The sequence below is a fragment of the Scleropages formosus genome, chromosome 6 (assembly GCF_900964775.1).
Source record: "Scleropages formosus chromosome 6, fSclFor1.1, whole genome shotgun sequence".
In the NCBI taxonomy this organism is placed as follows: domain Eukaryota; kingdom Metazoa; phylum Chordata; class Actinopteri; order Osteoglossiformes; family Osteoglossidae; genus Scleropages; species Scleropages formosus.
In genome coordinates this window covers 17,435,993-17,459,185 of record NC_041811.1, presented here as the reverse complement: position 1 = coordinate 17,459,185, position 23,193 = coordinate 17,435,993, and the positions used below count along the sequence as shown (strand labels likewise).

The 23,193-nt window shown below is 43.7% G+C and overlaps 2 protein-coding genes across 4 annotated transcripts; one reads left to right on the top strand and one right to left on the bottom strand.

Annotated features, from left to right (window-relative positions):
* The first annotated feature begins 2,471 nt into the window (after positions 1-2,471).
* znf366 (zinc finger protein 366) lies at positions 2,472-11,063 on the top strand. 2 transcript variants are annotated; one of them, XM_018736655.2, is made up of 6 exons: positions 2,472-2,564; positions 2,914-3,029; positions 5,887-7,180; positions 7,816-8,007; positions 9,697-9,871; positions 10,224-11,063. In XM_018736655.2, the coding sequence occupies exons 2-6, from the start codon at positions 2,929-2,931 to the stop codon at positions 10,679-10,681; spliced, it is 2,220 nt and encodes a 739-aa protein (XP_018592171.1). In that variant the 5' UTR covers positions 2,472-2,564; positions 2,914-2,928; the 3' UTR covers positions 10,682-11,063. The 2 variants fall into 2 exon arrangements, with proteins under 2 accessions (XP_018592171.1, XP_029108976.1); XM_029253143.1 differs by lacking the exon at positions 2,472-2,564 and having other exon boundaries at positions 2,972-3,063.
* Positions 11,064-15,313: 4,250 nt separating this feature from the next.
* ptcd2 (pentatricopeptide repeat domain 2) lies at positions 15,314-23,193 on the bottom strand. 2 transcript variants are annotated; one of them, XM_018736721.2, is made up of 11 exons: positions 23,134-23,193; positions 22,189-22,317; positions 21,671-21,760; positions 19,363-19,492; positions 18,434-18,551; positions 17,892-17,970; positions 17,284-17,375; positions 17,047-17,160; positions 16,862-16,933; positions 16,572-16,682; positions 15,314-16,329 (listed from the first exon to the last, which is right to left on the bottom strand). In XM_018736721.2, the coding sequence occupies exons 2-11, from the start codon at positions 22,301-22,303 to the stop codon at positions 16,105-16,107; spliced, it is 1,146 nt and encodes a 381-aa protein (XP_018592237.2). In that variant the 5' UTR covers positions 22,304-22,317; positions 23,134-23,193; the 3' UTR covers positions 15,314-16,104. The 2 variants fall into 2 exon arrangements, with proteins under 2 accessions (XP_018592237.2, XP_018592238.2); XM_018736722.2 differs by lacking the exon at positions 23,134-23,193 and having other exon boundaries at positions 15,952-16,329; positions 21,671-21,792; positions 22,189-22,310.

Here is a 23,193-nt window from a genome sequence, read left to right as displayed (position 1 = left end):
TGAAACGACTCGCGTTACTGGCAGACTTACGTTTGAGCGGGAAAAATGGGTTTCTTGTAAATCGTTGAATTGTGGGTAAAATGGAATTGTGTTCAACCGCTGTGGGGACTAATGGGGAATGTAATGGGTGAGTATGTTGGGCAGTGTCAGGAAAAGCAGAAGTCTCAGAGGTGTGAAATAGCTAGAGAAGTTTGGCTTGAGGTGCAGGTTCTTTAGGAAAAGGAGGACAGATGCTAGTATAGCAGTTTGAGCTAGCCTACTGCTTTTGGATTTAAAGGTTGTAGATTTGATCTCTGCCTGTGGCTATAGTACCCTTGAGCAAGGTACCCTACCCTAAGTTGCTCTGGTAAAATTACCCACGTGTATAAACGGGCAGATAATTGTAAGCTTATGATAATTCCAATCTTAACATTGTAAGTCCCTTTGGAGAGAAGTGTCTGCAAAATGAATAAATATAAAAGGGGTCCTTGGATCAACAGCATTATTTTCTTCACTTCATGCTAATGGCTCTTGCTGTGTGTTGGTGTTGCAATTAGTGTTCATAATCATGAACGGTGTCTGTGAGTCTTTCTTAGCCCCTCCGAACCGAGCACGCTACAGTATTATAGCACATGATATGCGATGGTCATGATCTGCGGTATTTCAAGGCTGTACAACAATTGATATTATAGCAGTTAAGTATAATGACTTGTAAGAAGCAGGTTGTTACCTGTTGTCGATATGTTCATCTGTGCCTAAGTTCTCTTTGTCTTGGGATCCCTCAAGAGTACCAGGTGAGGATGACCAGCCAACACTAGCAACAGTCAGACTATCTTTTACCTCTCCCTACACTGCATGTCCTTATGTCCAAGGCCAATGCTCATTACTAGAGTCCTCACACAGTTCCACGCTGAAGCCACACTAGGCGAGACCATTTCTGCATAGGATGGCTTACACAAGGGCATCTGTAAGAGAGGTAGTCTCCTCCTCTGCATTAGGTTTACTGATGAAATCTTGCACAAGTCTTAACCAGATGACCAGCTGCTGGCGTTGCACATCCTTGCAGTTCTTCCTTGAGATTCCCTGGCTCAGACATGCATGACAGGGAGGAGGTTGTTCCTGATAAAAATGGATAGTCTTTTGCATCACACAAGGCAAAGTATTCAGGGGGGGTGACGGAACCCATCTGGACCCACAGGGTCAGAATGCAGATGGACCAGACAATGTCTGTGCATGTTGGAAATGACTAGTTTGTCCCTTTGGTCTTTGTAGCCTGGAACACATTGACAAACTTCCATCAAAAAATTCGCATCATATCTACCAACACAAAGGGGATTAAGACATGGATTGTCATGACTGCTCTTTTAGGAATGTTCCTCAATGATTCAGTGGACTAGATGAGCCAGACTGGATGGTCCGTGGTCACCCTACACTTCTCCGGTGAGTCTCAGCAGCCTTTATCTCCTGGTTTCACCGCTGGAAGTGGATGGAGATCTTCAAGGGCTGCACCATATGCTAGATCAGATGTCCAAGTAAAATAAAAACTTGCGAGAAGACAGAACGTCATCCCATGGCAGCAGAGGCCAAGATATTGGTCATACATTAGATTCCATTGTGCCCTCAGCTAAAATCACAAGCACTGCACCAAGAAGTGATCACATGCAATGCTTACATCTGTCTTTTTAAGACTGCAGGGCAGAGAGCAATTCAGAAGTTTCTAGCACACAAAGAACCAAAGGAGAACAAAAACAATACCAACAAGCATTCTTACAGTGAAATATCAACAATGAATATACAACACAGCCATCCCCAGCAACTCGTTTCAATACAATTATGAACACTACATACATTAACAAACATAGAAGGCGAACTTGGTAAATGTCCGTAATAACAAGAACTTAACGTAACACCAAAAGCTGAAGGAAGCATTCTGCCTATCCTCGCATAATAGGCAGTTACTGCTGAATGAAGCAGCGATTGTATTTATTTTTCCTGAATTCAACCAAAGTCAAAGTTTAATGAATCTTCTAGGTTTTTCGGTAATATTGTTCATAGCTAATTGCTTCCCACTGCAGCACGAACAATAGATGTCACTACAGAGCCTCCAGTAGTGCACAGGTAAACTTCAGACTTGTGTGCAATAGAAAGCGAGGCTCAGGTATAGTGCACAATAATATTTTCAGATATGTTTAGAATTTGATGCCAGATTATTATTATTATTATTATTATTATCACCATCATCATCAGCATTTCCACTAGCACTGCTAATATTATGGCACCCATTCATTTGTTTTTAGGACAGATTTTCTAAATTTAGTACTCCACACTTGTCTCAGTAATTGGGATTATATAGTCTGTTCTGTAATTTTGTTTTATATAATTTACAGATCAATATTTCAGCCAGGATATTTTACAAACCTTGAAGCAGTGCAATGGTGAACAGCAAAGAAGAGGTGTCACGTGTGTGTGGGAATACTGAATTCTGTCCTTTCATTGTTTGAAACTGAAGAGAGGACATTGCATTACCGACCGACCTATTCAAAGATGTCCACCAGTGACTGGCCAGACACACCTGCTGAGCACAGGTAAGTAAAAACCAGCCTTTCCCCATTAAGGCAACAGTTTTCAGTTTCAGTACTGTGACACAAATGTCTGCTCAAGTCCGTGCTGCAGTCCCAGGGAGACAATTACACGCACACAAAACCAAACTCATGCCATGCCTCAACAGCAAGTTGACGCCATTGCCGATTGTAAAAACTGAATAAAGTGAAAAGTATCATTCCAACCAATGGCCCGTTTCTTTTTCCTGAAGGATTCTACATCTGCATTTCGAAGAGAAGTGGAGATGTCTATCTGGAGTTTCCTTATTTTTCTGCAGGAAGGCACTGGGTTGTTGACTTCCTCTCCCCCTCCCTTCCTTCCTTCTTTCCAAAGGTACTCATCTGAAAAATGAGAACAAAGCGATTGTTCCTGTTCTCTTTCTCGGGCCACTTCAAACGTGCTCCGAGGGCTGGCGGGCTCACTGTCAGGGGTGCGAGCTGCAGCGACAGGTACGCGCGCACGGGTGACGGGGCAGCGGCCGAGGTGAGTTGATGGGGTGCCTCTGCCATGTGTGTTACTGGGAAAGGAGTATGACATGTATGCTGTTGCTCTCTTGGCTGTGCCTACATGGGTTCAAATAAACAGTCTAATTTGAGTCTAATCTGATTCTAGACAGAATAAAATCATAGTTATGTAGCTTCAAAGTAGGTTTTTGTTAAAAGTCACTGGCTAAATTCCATTATAAAATTTTTCTTTTTCAGTCAAAGGCAAGTATATAAAACATAAGCCCAAGGTTATTTTGCACGCAGGTAAACGGCTGCATGCAGAACAAAACAGAGGAATTTGGAGATGTGCATAAACTTACATTCTGTTCATATTTTGTTATTTTCTGTAGCCTAATGCACATTATTTGGCCCTTCAGTGACATTCTTTGTTTTTAGATTAATTGCACCAACATTGTTTAAGAAGTATGCATTAATCTGTGTCTTCTCGAAAGTGGAAAGGAGGAAAAGGAGGAAGAAGAGTGAATTTAGTGAAAGGGAGACGTTAAAGGATAAAGGTCAGTTATAACTCTCGGGATAGGTCTGAGCAGGACTATTATGAGAATTATTCAGAGTTTGCTGAAATAAGACCAAATATAATTTCAGTTTGTAGTCACTATACTTCAAATACATTTATTCAGTTTTTCACTTTGCAGTTTTTAACATCTTTGAATATTTACAGTATGCATACTGTATACAAGGTAACAATGGGATTATATAGACAAAATGCACTGCAAAAACATGACAGCAAAATAATGCACTTTCACATCATCATCCAGTACGTGTTTATAGTCCAGGTGCATGAATATCCTGTATGGTGGATAATTACTGCAAGTAAGAATTGTTAAAATCTTTATTTACCACTCTTACAGATTGTTAGAGAAATCTTTGAATCTCCAGTTTTAATTAGCTTTGGAGGTAAAACACACTAAATACCATATTGCCCCAAAATGAAAAAAAATTCAGATGAAGGGCAAAATAATTCTTCGTTCTGTTCAGTTTTTTAGACATGTTCAGACTCTTGGAAATTCTTTGCTTTAAGAGATCCATCCATCTCTCCAAGGGAAAAAAAACCCCCAATGCTTTCATTGTATTTCACAGTTGAAGGCCTTCCTGTTCTTCTTTATGCAGATTATTTGTCATATTGCATATTTTAATAATTTTTATCATATTGAGCACTAATTGTTCTGCAAATGAAATGTTCAGCGTTACACTTAATTCTGATTATATACTGTATATTGTTATGAATAAATTTACATAAATGTACAGTAATTCTTGAGCTAATATAAATAACAAAGTTTCCTACTTGAATTGCTTGGTGAAACGAAAAACTACATTTATGTATCTGAAATTGTTTAGAGACTATAGAATCTTTTGTTTTCATTTGTTAGTATCTGAATGAATGTATTGAATAAGCAGTCTGTATATTCAAGAAGCAAATAAAAATAGAAGTTTTTTTGGCTTACAAGACATGGAATTCTGCCAGCTTTGACAAATACTCTATCCCTTTTTTCCTACTTTCATTTGTAGTGGACTAAAAGATGTTTTTATAGAGTCTGGCCTGCAGCCAGCATTTTGTTTCTTCATATGACCATGAATAAGTCAACTATTACAACAAATATGTAAAGTTTCTATTGCCATTGGCGTGAATGCTGCAGTACACATTTTGTTAACGGGAGCACTTAGTGACAGAAGTCAACACCATTTACTTTCTCCATGTCACAGGTCACTGCAGATGAAAGACAACTATTAATTTAAAATATAAAACCTAGACTCATAATGGCCTAATGTGACATTGAAGTAATACAGTATGTTTATCAGACAAAAAGAACTATGACTAGCCCAGATCCTACCAGAATAAAAATGGAATCCATGAGTGCAGTGTCCCAATGAACACAAGTCATTCCCAATTTTTTTTTTTCCTTTTTCATCATCCTTTTATGACACTTAGATCTGCCAATCCTCCCAGTGATCGCTCTCACCTCTGCTCGCATCACCAAATTTCACATAATGGCATTGCGTAGTTATTCCTCTTGGAACCAGTAAGTGGAGGAGTGTGCTCGGTGTAAGATGCACTTCTGTTTTCCTTAAAGACAGCAAACTAATGCAAAGCATTGATCTGAAATCGCAAGAGCATAAAAACAGAGAAATGTTCAGTCCTTCATCTAAATGAAATGACAAATAGGTAGTTTCCCATGGAGAAGCGAAAAACAGGTTGGGGCCGTTATGGACGGAGAGAGGTAAAGAGAGGTGAGCTTATCTCGGTTTACTTCCCTTTTTTCGATGCGTGTTGGTCAGAGCGCTTGTCAGCAGATCCTGTCTGTGGATGGATTGGAGAAGTTCTGAGGGGCTGTGGAAAAGAAAGTGAGCAGCCACCTCTGGGCTGTTATGACTCAGTGCGTCTGGTTGGCTAGCTCACAACAGAAGTGTGGTTCTTTTTAGCAAATGATACGTCGCCTGTTCCTGTCTCACCTTCACTCCCGCACCTCCTCCCCGACCCATGTCACTATACTTGAGAGCATGCACGTGGAGGCAGCTACAAAAGCCTCTTGAGATGCCTTTTATGTCTGGATAAAGAAGGCATTTCTTTTTCTGCATACATACATAAAACGCATCTCAAGAGGCTTGTTTTCTGCTGATATCTGGAGGCCATATGGGGTAGACTGGACAACCGTAGTGTGGACAAAAATATTTACAGATGATGTTACGGTTCAGGCTTCCTATTACACTGTGATTACACAATTGTTACTGTGATCTGTCAATCAATAAATTAAAGGACCACCGAGAGACAAAGTAATATGTGACTTTTTTTCCGTGTTTTAAGGCAAACGATGGAGACGAATATAGCTAAGATCATGCAGGACAGGATCCCCTTCGGAGGCGATCTGAAGACAGTCAGATCTTGCATAAAGCCTCTGCTGTTTTCCTGTAAACCCCGGAGTTTTGGCTCTGCGGAAGACGCTCTCGGCAGCGGCCTCCCCCCGTTCAGGCCCCAGTTCCTTCTGGGTTATGACCATTTCAAGCGCACAGTAGAGGGAGGCTCTTGGATGCCAAAGGTGTCTGCTTTCAAACCAAGACATCAGGAGGTAGAATCCCCTGACGATTCTCGCAGCGGAGACCTCCCCCGCCCCATGTACCCCCTCCCTCAAGCCAGTACAGCACATCTGCCAAAGTACAGCCCCCACATGATTGACCTGAACCGATTTAAGCACTTCAGGAACCTGAACCAATTTGACACTAAGCGAGTGAAGCAGGAACCAGTCAGCCCCGATGGAGTGTGGCCCCCCCCCTCCCATATTCTAATGTCCCCTGGCTCACCGTTCTTCCCAGCGCTCCACCCCAGCCTGATCCCCTTTCCATTCTACATACCGGGGCCTGCCATGCATCTCCCCCCGCGCAGTTTCTATCAAAGCGAGGCCCTGAGCGGGAACCGCGGTGCCCCTGTCGGCGGTCAGGAAGCCCAAGTCAGCACCGAGAAGCTGGGGGCCAGCATCCACGTGGATGACAGCTACTACGTGGACGTGGGGGGAGAGCGGAAGCGCTGGCAGTGCCGAATGTGTGAGAAATCTTACACCTCCAAGTACAACCTGGTCACCCACATCCTGGGTCACAGCGGCATTAAGCCTCATGGCTGTAACCTGTGCGGCAAGCTTTTCAAGCAGCTGAGCCACCTGCACACGCACATGCTTACGCACCAGGGAGCGCGGCCGCACAAGTGCCAGGTGTGCCGCAAGGCCTTCACGCAGACCAGTCACCTGAAGCGGCACATGATGCAGCACAGCGACGTGAAGCCCCACAGCTGCGGCGTGTGCGGCCGGGGCTTTGCCTACCCCAGCGAGCTGCGCGCCCACGAGCTGAAGCACGAGAAGGGCCAGGAGAACGTGTGTGTGGAGTGCGGCCTGGACTTCCCCACCCTGGCGCAGCTGAAGCGGCATCTTGCTGCCCACAGGGGCCCTACGCAGTACAGCTGCACTGAGTGCCAGAAGACCTTTCAGTACCCCAGCCAGCTGCAGAACCACATGATGAAGCACAAGGACATCAGGCCTTACATCTGCAGTGAATGTGGCATGGAGTTTATCCAGTCGCACCACCTGAAGCAGCACACCCTCACGCATAAGGTAAGATAGTGCTAGATGCCCTTTATTTTTGGTATGCGGACGTGCTGTGTGTACATGGATAGATGGGATGGGGCCCAAAGGATCTGGCCCTTCCAGAAACAGTAATATTTATGCACCGGTTGTATTCATACAGTGTTGCCAGGAGGGCTGGGCAAACAGCTGACCTTGCACCCCAAAAGGTTTTTCTGCATTATTTGCATTACAAGTTTTCTTTCCTCGCTTGTGTCGCTTGTCTGCTTTTCTCCGACACTAGTCTTAAAATGTGCATCTCAACTGTTTTTACTCATCTTCGTTCTTGCATTTCTTTGTGGTGTTTCTATTTATAGTCTCGGTTAAATGCCCCGAGGCAACTTTTTGAGATTGATATCTGCAAAAATAAGTTGAATCTACAGTATGTTGAATCTAAGTTGAAAGTATCAGCCAAAGTATGATGTATTGAGATAAGCTAAACAATATTATATATTCAGTCCCTTCTAATAGTTTTCCCAAAGACTTGTTAAGCAAAAATGCATCATTGTGTGTTAGATTTTGAGCCACTGTTTTAATCACGGTCAAGGAAATGTGCGAAGGCTTGAGAACCCTCTACTGGAACAAGTTAAAGCATTAACCTGCCTCGCCGACACATGGTCTCTCAGGGGGTGAAGGAGCACAAGTGTCGTATCTGTGGACGGGAGTTCACCCTGCTTGCCAACATGAAGAGGCACGTCCTGATCCACACCAACATCCGAGCCTATCAGTGCCACCTCTGCTTCAAGAGCTTCGTGCAGAAGCAGACGCTGAAGGCCCATATGATCGTCCACTCCGACGTCAAGCCCTACAAGTGCAAGGTTGGTCAAAGGCTCGAGAAAAGAGCCTACGTTTGAGGCACCACCGAAATATCTAGAGGGAAAGCGATGTAGAGGAAGCGAAAGAAAATGTTCTACTTCCCCCTTTACCTGTAGGAAAAAGGGTGGCCCACAGCCACACGGTGCGTTATAGTAATAGCCTCTTTCTCCCCCATATCTGCCATGTTCCTCATGCTCCGAATCAGATGTGACGCCATTCTGAACAGCGTGAGCTCCGGTATTGAAAACCCGAACACAAACATGGAATGTGATGTAAATACAAATGAGGCAGGAGACAGAAGGTGAGCACCCAACACCGAAACAACCGGTGGTTTGGGCAAGGTCTCTGACCTGCAGGGGGAGGGTTAAGACGATGACCAGATAGCTGCATTTTGGCACGGAGCGACTCTTCGGCCAAAGGAAGGATATTGCTGCACAAACTGCCTTGGTAACAATGGCCCTCGTGTCCCCCGAGAACAGGCACGCAAATAGATTTCATCTCGCTTTCTCTCGTGCTTGGGGAGCACTTCCTGTTTTCTCACGGCCCTTTTCGGACGGTTTACAGTCCCTCTCTCCTCCTGAAGGAAAGGAACACCCTAGTGAGAAAGAATGCAGAGGAAGGACAGCAGGAGTGGCTTTCCAGCGCTCCTCGAGCCTGTCTGGATTGAGCTTCCTCTCGCCTCAGAGGTTGCTCATTCGCGGCATTCGGCACCGGCCCGGCATCTACGCCGGGGAAGGATGCACCAGAATGCACAAAATGCTTCCGGTCACAGCATTTAACAATTTACTGCTATTACCATTCGGCTTCGTTGCCTGAAACTGTATTTCAAAAATTGTGTTACCGGGTAGGCTCCGGTTCCCCGCGACCCCGTCTGGGACAAGCGGTTCTGAAAATGTGTGTGTTCATTGGATTATTAAAAAAATATACATATACATATATGTGTACACACACACACACACACACACACACACACACACACACACACACACACCATCTGAAACCACTTGTCCCAAGCAGGGTTGCCGCGAATCGAAGCCTAACCCGGCAACACAGGGCGCAAGGCTAGAGGGGGAGGGGACACACCCAGGACAGGATGCCAGTCACCCCAAGAAGAACTCGAACCCCAGACCCATCGGAGAGCAGGACCTGGCCAAACCCGTTGCGCCACCCATATATTACATCAAACTAGTATAGTATTACTTGTTGGTGTTATATATATTGTGATGGGGGGGGGTGGCACAGCGGGTTTGGCCGGGTCCTGCTCTCCGGCAGATCTGGGGTTCCAGTCCCGCTTGGGGTGCCCTGTGACGGCCTGGTGTCCCATCCTGGGTGTGTCTCCTCCCCCTGCAGCCTTGCGCCCTGTGTTGCCGGGTGAGGCTCCGGCTCGCCGCGACCCCACTTGGGACAAGCGGCTTCAGCCAGTGTGTGTGTGTGTGTGTGTGTGTGTGTGTGTGTGTGTGTATATATTGTTATGTAAATATGCAATGCTTAAGTCTTCTATTGCTGAACGATGAATGTTAAAACAATTTCACAATTTTGCAGCAATCCAAAATGTCCTCAACCTCCTATTCTCCATGAGTGTTTGTGAAACACACAAATAGAGGATGACGTGTTTAATAAGGTATTACAAACTACATATGCGAGCCATGTCCTGCAGGCACTATTTACAGGAAAGTCCATCCTCTTCGCAGCTCTGCGGGAAGGAGTTCAACAGAATGCACAACCTGATGGGGCACATGCACCTGCACTCAGACAGCAAGCCTTTCAAGTGCCTCTACTGCCCCAGCAAATTCACCCTGAAGGGCAACTTGACCAGGCACATGAAAGTCAAACACGGCATCATGGAAAGAGGACTTCATGCACGAGGTAAGAACTCAGTCTTCGCCCGTGTTGGACATTACAACAGGGGTAAATGGGGGCGAGACACAGTATGATGAGGATGAAGAGGAGGACAGATGAAAGATGAATTTTAGGGCAAATAAACCCATACCATGTGATAATGATAATGTAACATCTAGGAAGCTTCTCAGGAAGCTTATATTAGAATTGTGCTGCATTTCCTAATCTAGGTTTTAGGTTAGGGTTAGGTAAAAGGGAGGTAGAAGTCAGGGTTTTCTTTGTTTCCATGACAAGCAAGCTTCAGATAAAAAGACAGATGGCACCCCGAAACCCATCCGAAGCTTAGCTGGATCCCCGCTGCATGGTTCTCTCCATTTAGGATTCAAACAGAAGGGGAGGTTCCGTTTGAACTCCAGCCTCGGCGTCATCGGCCATTTCAGCCAGGACGAGCCTTTCGACCTCTCTCAGAAGGGCAAGGAGAAGTTCCGCTTGTCCCAGTCGGATGGGGAGAGCGTTCAGGGCAGCCTGTGCCAGGAGGAGGACGATGACAGCCTCTACAGGATGAGCCAGTACAGTCCGGAGGACTACCCTGCCAGCGACCACCCCTTCCTTTCAGAAGAGGCGCCCCCCTACAAGTGCGGGAGCCCGGGCGCGGCGGCGCTGAACGAAACAGAGGCCAGCGACGAGGACAAGAAGGATGACTTGGGTGGGGAAGCCAAGATAAGGGAAGAGTCTAAAGAGCTCAAGCGCCCGGGTGGGGAAGCGTCCCCGTTTACGCGATGCTCTAGAGAGTGCAGCTCTCCTGGGAAGTGCATCGACGGCTCTGACAGGAACTGAGAAAGAAGCTGTGAAAGCGAAAAAGAAGAAAAAAAAACCTGAGTTAATTTAGTGAAATTTCGTGCCGTTTGCTGTGAATCAACCTGATCTATAAAAAGCAGCTGTGAATTATTATGTCAGTGATTACTGTTTACTTACCCTAGAGTGCAGACATGTTAACATACTGATAGTCAAAGTAATTTAAAAGCAGTGTTTATTTGCTAGTACTGTATCCCGTAATACGTGCGTTCATTTTATGTGTAGTTTTTTTTTTTTTTTTTTTTTAAAGTTAAATTTGCATTGCTTTAAATTAGCCTAAAGACAGATCTGTTGCTGTGTAGAAAGATAGAATAATGCTACATAAATAATACGGAAATTAAGGCACGTAATTCACCCGATTTAATTTCTCTCACTTCGTTACTAAAGCTAAAAATTAAGTGTATGTTAACCTGTTCATTTCTATTTAAGGCACATTAATATATTTTGGCTTAAAATGTTTGGTTTTGTACTTTTAAAAAGGTTTTATTTTCATATTATATTTGAATATTGTATTATTTTTTTTTTCCAAATTCATTAAAAAGAGAATTTCTAATTCAGGTTGATTTGCATTTTATCCCTCTTTTAATGCAATGTCTGTGATAACATGCCTATAGTTAACAAAAAAGCAGAAAACCAAATTAGCTTCTACATGTTCTAATGTAATGATCAAATTTATTATGCCTGCTTGTGAGCTAATAAATATCATGATTTGTACAAATGACTGTCCCGCTCTGTTTAAAGTAGAATGTCCTGGATCAAATGGATGAAAATACGTTTTTACTCACTCATTTGCCGTAGCCACTTGTCCTTGTCAGGGTTGTGGTGGTTCGGAGCCCATCCTGGAGGCACTGGGCTAGGAGGGGTACAACCTGGATGGTACACCAGTGCATTGCAGGATAGCCACACACACACACACACACACACACACACACAAAATTTGGACAGTGGGATGAAACTCATGGAGAAAACATGCATGCTCCTCACACAAGCTGAGCTGGATTCGAACCTGCACCCAAGCAGCTCAAGTGCCGTGAGGCAACAGAACTACGCGCTGTTGCACCGAAATACATTTTTTGCAAATCACTTTTATATTACAATACTGGGGAAGCGGTATCCAGGACAGCCTCTGTTCCCTGCCAGAACAATGATCTGTAATACTTGACATTAGGAACAGGATGTATCTGTACTGATAGAGAAAAGAAAGCAGACTTTTAGACTGAGCGAACGCATAATGAAAATACAGAAGCGGTGATTCGACCATCAGCGCCAGAATGAAGGGCATCAATTTTCTGCAAAAACTCAGGAGTCATAATCAATTTGACCAGAAAAAAAGAAAAAAAAAAAAACCTAGTTGTATCACCAAAAAAAAAAAAAAAAACACTATGCAGAATACAATCATAAGCCCGCAGTATTAGTGACCTGGGGTGTGGCAGTGAAGAGGCCACATCCTGTCAGTTAAAATCATGTTTAACTGAAATCGACTTATTTAAAGCAGCAAATGCTCGTCTCCAGAGAGAAAATGTCACAAACACGGTATTAAACTCCTTACCGCTCATTATTTATACAGCACAGCTATGCAACGCACTTGCATACATGCACGCAAAGGTCAATGCAGAGTCACCAATTCACCTGAAACACATCTTTGACTGTGCGAGGAAACCAGAGCACCCAGATGAAACAGACAGACACGAGGAGAGCGTGCAAACTCCGCACTCTATGAGCCACACCTGAACCCAGAGCCCAGTACCTGCTGCCCCGGTATGTTTGTAATTGTAAAGGAGAGAAAAACTGCGCTTTCCTGGGAGAGAAATGTCCCGCCGCAGGTCTTTTTCTTTAGGGGAAAAAGCGTTCACAGGGCAAATAGATTTGTGCACAGGGTCAGTTTTCTAACTCTCGCCTCACACTGGAAGCACGAAAAGGCTGCCTATATATTGTGAGTCACCCACCCAGATTATATCACACACCCACAAATGGACTGTTTGGTTGTTGCTCTGCATAAGGAGGTCAAAGGGTCATATACATAATTGGGGAACACTTCTATTTTACCTTATTTTCAGCAGAAGGCAAACATGCATACACTTGTACAGGGGCTGCTATTTGAGAAATTGGCTGAGACAAATTAAATTGTGTGTTAAAAATACGGAGAAGGGTTCGCGTTGCACCTTTGTTGCGGAAACTAGCATTTCTTGCTCATTTGCAGCTGCCGTTTTCCTCGCGGTTGTGGCAAGTGAGGCGAGAGGTCCACAGACCCCATGGACCCACAAAGGTGAGCGCCCGTGGTGCCGCACATCTCGCAGGCTTCGAGCATATCTCCGAGCTGCGTGTCACCTGCGACATTTCCTCACTTGTGGACAAACACACCAAAATAGAGGATTAGGAACCTGTGAACTTTGCTTCTTCTGAAAAGGAAAAAAAAAAATTAAAAAATGAGCACACTTCCCTTGTTCCTCTTCACAAAGAAAAGGAAGTGGGAGTGAAAATGTCTCCCTGAAAACCTTCAAGTCCTGTTCAAACACAGCTCCTTGGCCCCTGTAGGTGTCCCAGACATATGACCTCAAAGCTATTGTGTTCATCTTTAGTAGTGTCACTATTGTTTCAAATTTGCGGTTTGACAGTAATGAGATACTTGGGGGGGGGAAGAGAACCAGAAAAAGCACCAAAAGACAACCTAATCCAAAGCATTCAAGTGAGTATCAACAAATTAGGTCTTTCTCTGCGTCTGCTTTAGTGTACCCTATTTCAGGTAAGTCATAGGCATTTGATGCCTCAAAACTTTCTTGAACGTGAATTTTATTTGGAAAAAATTAAGCAACATTGACATTCACAAATAACTGGTATGAAAATAGACTGAACCAGCACACTCACACAATGAGCAGCACAGTGCTTTCAGATGTGAAAAGGGAAAAATATTGCACTGGTCCCTGTGTTTTTGGAGATGACAATACATTATGTGCTAAATAAAGTCTAGCAAAGTTTTTTCATTAATTCTGCCCCTAGAATAGGAATTTGCATGATGGAAGAACAATCCTGTATTACCAACAGATGTTTTTTCTACGTTTACATTTTGGATTTAGACAATTTTCAGTTCAGTTTGATCTTATTCTGCAAGAGAAAATATTAAAATGTACTTTAGCCAAAGTGCTGCTGTCTCACAGTGCCTGGATGGTGCGAGAGGACGTGGGTTCGATCCCCACTCAGTCTGTGCGGAGTTTGCATGTTCTCCCTGGGTCTCTGTGGGTTTCCTCCCACAGTCCAAAGACATGCTCTTCAGGTTCCCCCATAGTGTGTGAGTGATGCAGAAAGAGTGTGTTCCACTGATTTATGGATGAGTGACCCATTATAAGTAGTGTATCTAGCAGTGTAAGTCACCTTGGTGAATAAGGGGTGTTGGCTGATAACACTACATAGAGTTCATTGGAAGTCGCTTTGGAGAAAAGCATCTGCTAGCTAAAATAAATATAAATAAATAAATAAAATGCAGATGTAAGCCGACACAATATATGATCATAACACCATCTAAAATCTGAATTTTAAGAAGAGTTCACTTGTTCTGCCCTTCAACTGTTTGTCCAAGGCATTAATAACTATCCAAAATATCATCCTCTCAGGGCTCTGCACACCTCCGACACAAACGCTGAGAAAAGAATAAGAAAAGGTTACTGTCAAATTAGGCAACAGTGCTCAGATGTAGTGTGAAGTGAAACTCCTGGATGAGTTAATAGAGAAGCGCTGCAATAAACGGCTGCACTGATGGGAAAAGGTGTTCTGTGGTGACAAAAGAAAGTAGATGTGGTTGAACTCTTCAGGTCCTTCTCAGTACCATTTCTACTTCTCTAAAGGTAACTATTCTACATCTTTCTGGAACACTATACAATACCTATAAATAAATACACAAAACACAAATAACCAAATAACAGCATTTCATAGAACAGGAAATGCTCACCTTAAGTCTCATTTGGCTTTGATAATGGCCATATATTGAGTGACTACAGTTCCTGTTGTCTTCCTCTTTTACGGTAAACTTCAGTTCCTTTCAGTTCTTCCACTTCTCGCATCTGTTTATTCCCATGAAGACAGTTCCAAGCACATTAGTCAACACTGTCACATACTCCTGTCACACATCTTAAATTTGGTGCCTGTGCACTGTCTCCTTGAACTGATATTTTTCCTTATTTCTTATGTGTTTTTCTTTTTCCCAATTGAAGAACAGACCAAACTGAAGCTGCTCTCATTTGCAGTGATGGAAAATACATTTTTTTTTTTTTTTTTTTTTAAACTGACCTTTAAACCCTAACAATACAAAACGCATGTGGGTATTGCGCAGTGCTCTTCTTTAATCATACTAAAATTATACATTGCCAAGTGTGTCTCTACCAGAAAGACAATCTTCCTGGGCCCTTTTTTAAGAACAAAACTTTACATATTTTCAGGAGTTCAACAATGAAAGAAATTGTTTTATATAGAATGTTGTTCTTTGGCAGTTCTCCACAGTGCTCCTGCCTCCCATGTCAGAGAGCTGCACACGCTCACAGATGTACAATTCTTATTCTGCCAAAAGCTCTCTCTCTCTCACACACACACACACACACACACACACACACACACACACACACACACACACACACACACACAGCATCTTCCTCCAATATTTTGTTCAAAAAGTACTTTAAAAGGAACCTAGTTTATTTTATTTTTTAAAGAAAATAAAATCCACAGCCCTTCACAGAAAATGTTAATTGCAGAACAAGTGATTAATGGGTAATTTTTTTTCCAGCTCTGCACAATTCAATGTGGCCCAAAGGGAAGACATGTAAAAGCATTTGTGCGGATTGCTCATCTTCACACCCTTGTACCAAAAACTTTCGTTAAAGTGCAAATGGATGCTGGGTTTTATCCCAGTTATAAATTCACCTATTGACATCCACAGCAGTACCACTGTCATTGAGATCACATTTAAAATGATACATAAATATGACTGTGATTATTGGTGATAATGAGTTTCAACATCAGGCCCATCACTCGTGAACCATACCAGATTAAGTCCCTCCATATAAAAATACAGATATGGGCCACAATCATGGTGCAAAAAAACATGAACTGTATATCAGCAACTCAAAAATGTACAAACTCCATTTCTCACAAATCTTGCTGAAAATTTTACTACTGAGAAATACAGCAAAATGCCACTTCCTCTGCTGCAAAGGATTTTGTCCACTGTCCTTGAGGGCACGGAAAGTACTCCTGTCCAGTTAGGGATGCCACTAACATGTTATGCAGACATCTGCTGTAACACTCGTGAGGAGAGGACAAGGGAGGACATTGCTGGCTGACCAGACAGCTACACCGGTAGACAGCTAGCAGGGACAGTTAATAGGATGCAGGGGCCTCCAGAAAGGTCAAGAGGGCTACTCAGACAAGAGGGCAGACTGCAGAGCTCCTGGTGCCCTGTAGACATTCTTGGTTTGCATCATCTTGCTGAATGGGCGGGCCTGGTCACTGGGCGTGAAGCACAGCATCTCATCAAGGGTCAGGGATGTCACCTGTCCTGACTGCTGCAGACGTGCCAAGACCTGTTTGACCCGGTGCCGGAAGGAGGGGTTCTGCTCACCATAGCGCTGTACCGCATCCACCTAGAACCAGTGGCAGCGAGTACAGGTCAGAGTCTGACACAGATGCTTGCTGAATACTGCAAAAGGAGGAGCTCACAAGCAGACATCATAGCTTTGACAACTACTTTGCCAATGACTTTTGAAAAGCAGCTTTCTGAAATGGACCATTGCAACAAAAACACAAGTGGTGAAATGCAGGGTTGGACTGGAAGATGTACAAATGTGCTAAACTGCTCCCATTTTCAGTAACACGGATCTCCTACCACTTCCTGGGAAAATTCTGGCTTCTTCACAAATGGACTCCTGGGGTCCATGGCCTGCGTCAGCATGGAGAGAACATCGTTCCAGGCTCCATTGAGGGCTAACACATACACCTATACAAAGAACAAATACTGTCACCATTTCAGAATCTCCTGTTCAGAGTTACATTTCAACACTTCATTACTACCACCTGTAAAGTGTATACATGATCCTATGTCTCAAAACAAAAACGAGCAATCCATGAATACAACATTCCACCAAAATACACGCAACAACACAGACAGGTCCTTACTTGGAGATTCTGACTTATCCTGTTAGTGCTCATGATTTGAGAGTATAAAGATTTGGCCTTTTCAGTGTCCCCCTGCAAATAAGAAGTCCTATAATTTTAAAACACAGCAGTACAACTGTATTTTACAGTAAATCCAAAGACTGCAGCTCACAAAGAGCCCCACACTTGGAAATGAGAGGACCAACCTGTTTAATTGCAAGGGCCACAGCAAAGCAGTAGGCATGTCTGGGAACGAGAAGACCTTTTAACTGCGCCTCTTCAAGAATTGTAGTGCAGATCCTGTATGACCTCTGGCTGTTCTGTCAATTTAGGAACAGAACAAATAAGACACTCTTCAACCCATCGTTGCCAATGAACCATGTCACAGTCCTTCAACAGTGCAAAAAAAACATGCAGTTAAATCACAAACCCTTGTTTCTTACCAGCTTGTAGCAGATAGCGAAGGCCAGGATGTAGCTGTGCTTGTTAAAGAGCACCCCCTGGCTTCTCATGTCTGTCAGGACTTCTAACGCCACTGGAATTGGAGGTACCATTATGTTATTATAGATTATAAACACCACTGGAATAACTCAGGTTAAGTACCTTGCTTGTTGCACCTGGGGTGAAAACCTCAAGGTTACAAGTCAGTCACACCACTGTGCAGTGTGCTGCCTTGTAAATTATGTGAGCTGCTGGACCTAAGGGAGGGATTACAGGATGTACTGGGGAGACAAATGCAAAAGCACACATGCAATGAACATGTGCATGAGTGCATTATTATTACGGTTTAAACCCAAGGAGAGTTGCCTTTGAAGCTTCCAGTTTAAATGGTCAGACATCTGACTGACTATTACTTAATAAGCACATATATAACACTAAGACAATGAATTTATTACGGAATAAATCAGAACAAGAATCCATTTTAAAAATCTGGCTCCTAGTGTCTGACAGTTGAAAGTACCATAAACAACTCCTACTATTTAAGCCAGAAGAATCAACGATTTTTACAAAGAAAAACAGGGTAGATTAAGTGAAACCTTGAATTGCTTACTTTCGTAGCGTCCTTTTGTAAACAGCATATCCATGACAATGTTGAAGGATGTTGAGTCTGGGAAGAATCCCTTCAGAGTCTGAAACAGAACAGAATGAATGAGTTTAGAACAGACGTGCATAAGGACCCTGATGCAGACTAATCACATAAACAGAAGAAAATGGCAGGAAAATTATTCATCCAAGAAAAGAGAGCTCGTTTCCCTTTAAAAAAGGTGCCACTGATGAAAACTGGAAGAGGGCATTTAGTTCAGTTTTTTGCTTTTATGCAATTACAGAATTCCCTTACGTTAGAGTCCTGTTGTTTAACAAGTTTAAAAGGCAAACTATTGAACCACTGAACTATGAAGCTCCAAAAAGAAATATCTTTGTCAGATTTGCCGCTATGGGAAAAATATTGCAGATGTACGCTTTGGAAAATACTTTAACCTAAAAAGATAAATAGTGGCAACTATAATTGCCCTTCACTAGTGACTGGAAGAAAAAGAAAAAGAAGAAAAAAAAAAACTCCAGTGCTACACACAAACATCCTCATGACATCACCTTGTCCTTTATTGTGTCTGCTGCCATCTCCTCCATGTTCAGTTCATAGCACAGTCTCATAAACAGGGGTCCAAACTTAAAGTCCATTCTTGGCACATTTTGATTTTCTTCATGATACCTTACCGGGGGAACATTGACATTATATTAATATAGATAATACAGATACTACACAGAACACACACACACACTGTCTGAAACCACTTGTCCCAAGCGGGGTCGCGGTGAGCCGGAGCCTAACCCAGCAACGCAGGACGCAAGGATGCAGGGGGAGGGGACACTCCCAGGACGGGACGCCAGTCCGTCACAAGGCACCCCAAGCAGGTCTTGAACCCCAGACCCACCGGAGAGCAGGACCCGGTCAAACCCACTGCACCCCCCTACACAGAACAAGTCAAGTGTAATGCAGCAACTACTCTCATTACTGTATGTGTACTGATAAAGATTAACTGTAAATGCTGTCATTTTCAGTAACAACTTCAGCTAAGAGTGAGGTGAGTGAAAACAAGACATAGCGCCATGTTAAAAACATTTCTTTCTCTAATTTCAGAAAGAGGGTAAAAACAACGTAAGCCTACGCCATGAAACACTGCTCTACATTTCCAAAAATCATGACATCTGGTGGTTAAAAACTGAACATTTTACAGCTTTGCTTATTTTCAAAACACTGTTCAACTCCCCCACAACTAAACTTTAGTGCTTCTTTAAAATGAGCCCTCTCTAACATTTCAGTTACACACTACCTCACTGCAGCCAAAACCTGACACAAACAACTGAAGAAGCACAGTTTAAGCCTTTGTTTAACATTTTAAATCATCACATCTGTGACCTGTACAGGGAAAATACTTTAAGAACTCTAACATTCACACTTCAGATACAACACAAGACCTATGAAACCAAAATTCAGTAATTTCTGCATCTCACACACTTACCTACAAATGGCAGCCTTCGCAACGACCATATCCTCTGGCGTTTGACACAGATGAAGGAGCTCTTTTAATTCGTCACGCAAGATCCGTTCATTTCGGTCAAGTTTGTGTTTGAAGGCTTGTACATATTCTCCTGAAAGGGGGGCAGAGGGCATTTATTTAGCGAAGGGAACCTCAGAGAGACGTATTGTCGAATGACAGCCTCAACTAACATTTTATCGGGACGAAACATGAACATCCTTACTGCATATTCAACGGAAACTCAAACATCAAGAAGACCGACGGACAACGTCCATTTTTACCACCACATACGATACACACCTATGTCCTGCAATACGGACACCACTTGAACATTTACAGTTATTCGTTTAGCTTTTCTCCAAAGTAACTTACACTGATAAACACACTTATAAATCTGGGTAATTTTACTTCAGCAACTGAGGGCAGGCACCTTACTAAAAAGTATCACAGCAGTGGGTGAAACTTGAACCAGTGACCTTCAGCATCTCTAACCACTATGCTCCAAGCTGCCCTGGTTAGGTGAGTATTCACTTATCCAGACTTCAGCAATTTGTACCAGTTACTCTGGGGTTAAAACTCCGTCCCCAGCTACCGGGGTTTTCTTTCTGTGAATGCACCAAATGCAGGGTGAGCCATCTCTGACCAAACAAACCAAACCGATAAATCCCATCAGGAGGACACATGGTCGGCTGTGCTACGGCTTGGCTCACATGGCTTGCAACACCACCTCACTTTGTGCTCACAAGTAACCCTTTTCCCATGTGCAACACAAAGAGTGGCGAGAGAAGAAAAAAAAAAAAAAAAAAAGAAAAAAAAAACTTATATAACAACTATGAGATACAACACTTAGTGCTGCAAAGCCTACTGTTTTCATCCTCATTTCTGTAGGAGTTACACTGTTTACTGGTGAACTGCACACTGTTTTCACACTTTGACATTTTCACTTTAAATTTTGTCTACAGGCCTCAGATGGTCCTTATACAGCTAAGACCTAAGAAGCTAAAAATGAGTCTTTGACAGGCGTTTCCCCATCAGTCAGGGCTGCAATTTGGCCCTGGGCACTTTCACCATAATATTTACATTTATTCATTTAGCAGATGCTTTTCTCCAAAGTGAGTACATCTCATAGAAATGCGCAGAATTATGCCCATTAAACGTGCAGAAAGAGTGCAGTGCAACGCAACGTCTACAACTGCTCATCCCAAGCAGGGTTGTGGCGGGCCAGGGCCTTGACCAGCTGTGTGGGGCTGCATGCCCAGGCTGGGATGCCAGTCTGCCACGGGGCATCCCAAGTGGGCCTTGAGCCCCAATCCTGCCACACAGCAGGCGCTGGCCAAACCCACCACGCCACTGCACCATCCCCCTCCTGCCACCTTTAATTGTTTAATCTATTTGGAGAAGCCAAAGAAAGAAATTTTTGTGTGAAACACGATGGCACAGCGAGTAGCACTGCTGTTTCACAACACCTGGGTGGCGTGAGAGGACATGACTTCAATCCCCGCTCAGTCTTTGTGGATTTGCGTTCTTTATAAAACATGGCATAATGCAGTTTATGGTACGTCATGGTTCTTTTCAAGGGAATCGATCCAGAACTGATTGACAGCCAGCGTTAACAGCTTGTTCGGTATCCACACCACTGTCTCACCGTCCAGGTTCCCGGGAAGGGGGTACCATATCACCAGAGATTTACTTTTACATTTATTCACTTAGCAGACGCTTTTCTCCAAAGCAACTTACAATGGATACTATGTAGTGTTACTAGCCCACACACCTGTTTCACCAAGGTGACTTACACTGCTGGATACACTACATTTACATTTATTCATTTAGCAGACGCTTTTGCCCAAAGCGACGTACATCTCCACAAATTGTATTTTTGCTCATTACATTAGGAGAAAGAGACATGGCTGCAGACATGTGACTCTTAAACAAACCTAGTTTGTTACCTTCCACTTGATGCGCCGATGTTCATCGCTCGAGCTCACTCATCGTATCACCAGAGATTTACTTTTACGTTTAGCTGGCGCTTTCCTCCAAAGCGACTTACAATGTTAAAGTACTTACAATTATTCACCCACGTACGCAGCTGGGTAATTTTTACTGGAGCCACTTCACTCAGGTAAGTACCTTCCTCAAGGGTACCGCAGCTGGGGTGGGATTGGAACCCGTGACACCACAGAAGTGGGTGAGCGAGAACAGAGGGGACCATCAATGATGGCATCATACCAGCAGCGATGCTAAAAAGTGGACTTAAGGAGCCAGGGAACCGCGTCCCCGTGCGACTCCGTACCTTTTCCTCCGTGCTTGAAGGTCAGCGCCACTTTCCTCCTCTGGAACTCCTGCAGCTTAATGACATCTTCTGACAGCAGGTGCCTCCGTGCTGATGATGGGACAGTGGTCACAGAGGTTAGGCTGGAGCCACCAGTTAGAGCACAGTAAACAGAGTAAAGAGAGGACACTGACTAGATTAGACAGAACATCAACTCACAAGCAAGTGGCAGAAGAAAAAGCTCACAAATCAGTGATGGACTCCACATGATGACATGTGTCTTGTTTACACACTGTTTCAACATTAACTGCTTAGCTGAGGCTTGCCTTGAGCTACCTATAGGCTATAGTTACTTAACCCTACAGCTGGGCCATTTTTACTGGAGTAATTCAGGGTAAGTACCTTCCAGCCAGTACAGCGAGCGGGGGTGGTGGGATTCGAACCCGTGACCTCCCGAACAGCTATCAGAGTCTAACTACCCACACACACACACAGCACTTCCCTCACAGTCTGTGCTACGCGTCGAATAAACCACTGACCTCCGAGTCGACAGGTCCAGCTGCTGGGATCTCCGACATCGCATTTCACCCCTTTCAACGTGACGTGGAGCAGAAAGAGCCTCCGACACGAGCTGGTGGTGGCACTGAGCGCCATGGTGTCCGCGGACTCTACCAAGCAGGGGGTAGGTGTTAATCGGGCTGACAACCACGATAAAAACTTTTATAACATTCCAGCTATTGAATAAATATCACTTTACTGCAATATCAATAAGCATGGGCCCTACAGGAATTGCGAGGCAGTACAACCGATGACTCAATCGATATTATACACGAACAATGCCTTCACGGCATGTGTTCATTTGACGTGCCGTTCTGCACCACCCCCCGCAGCCGGCGTAGTTGGTCTGACCCAAGATGGCAGCCTCCACACTGTGAGCCTTTTTTTTTTCTTTTTAAAGAAACAAAACACTCACAATACAAGAACATTAACTTAGAATAATCGAACTGAGCCAGGGGAAATTAACAAACAAAATAAACAAAATATAAATACACTCCAATAACTAGACATTACATCAACACCTGACTGACACTGAGTCTCGTTTTTGTGTCTCCACCACTCTTACTAGCCTGGACGAAACAAACTCACTGCTGAATTTTTCACACAACTGAACTGACTCTGGCTAAAAAAACACAAATCTTTGTGTTTTCTGTTCTCATTTGTAATGGTTTTAAATGTAAAACCTATACGTTTGTTAAGTTCTTCGAACAGTAATACGCTGTTTAATCCAGGTAATATTTATTTATTGATGCGATGTTTCTTGCCCCCCCCCCCCGAAATGCGTAGCGCTCCTCCTCCTGATTTTTCAGATTTACTTGATACAGAAACTGAAGGTGAGCGAAGAGAACTTTCCAGAGCCAGCCTGGACTCTCTCGTTCGCAGGAGTGATGCTCATTTGAGCGCGAGCTGTGCGCGCGAACACATACCTGCAGCCACGCGCTTCCCTCTGTGCTCTCAGTAGATCGGGGTCAGTGGGACGCGCAAAC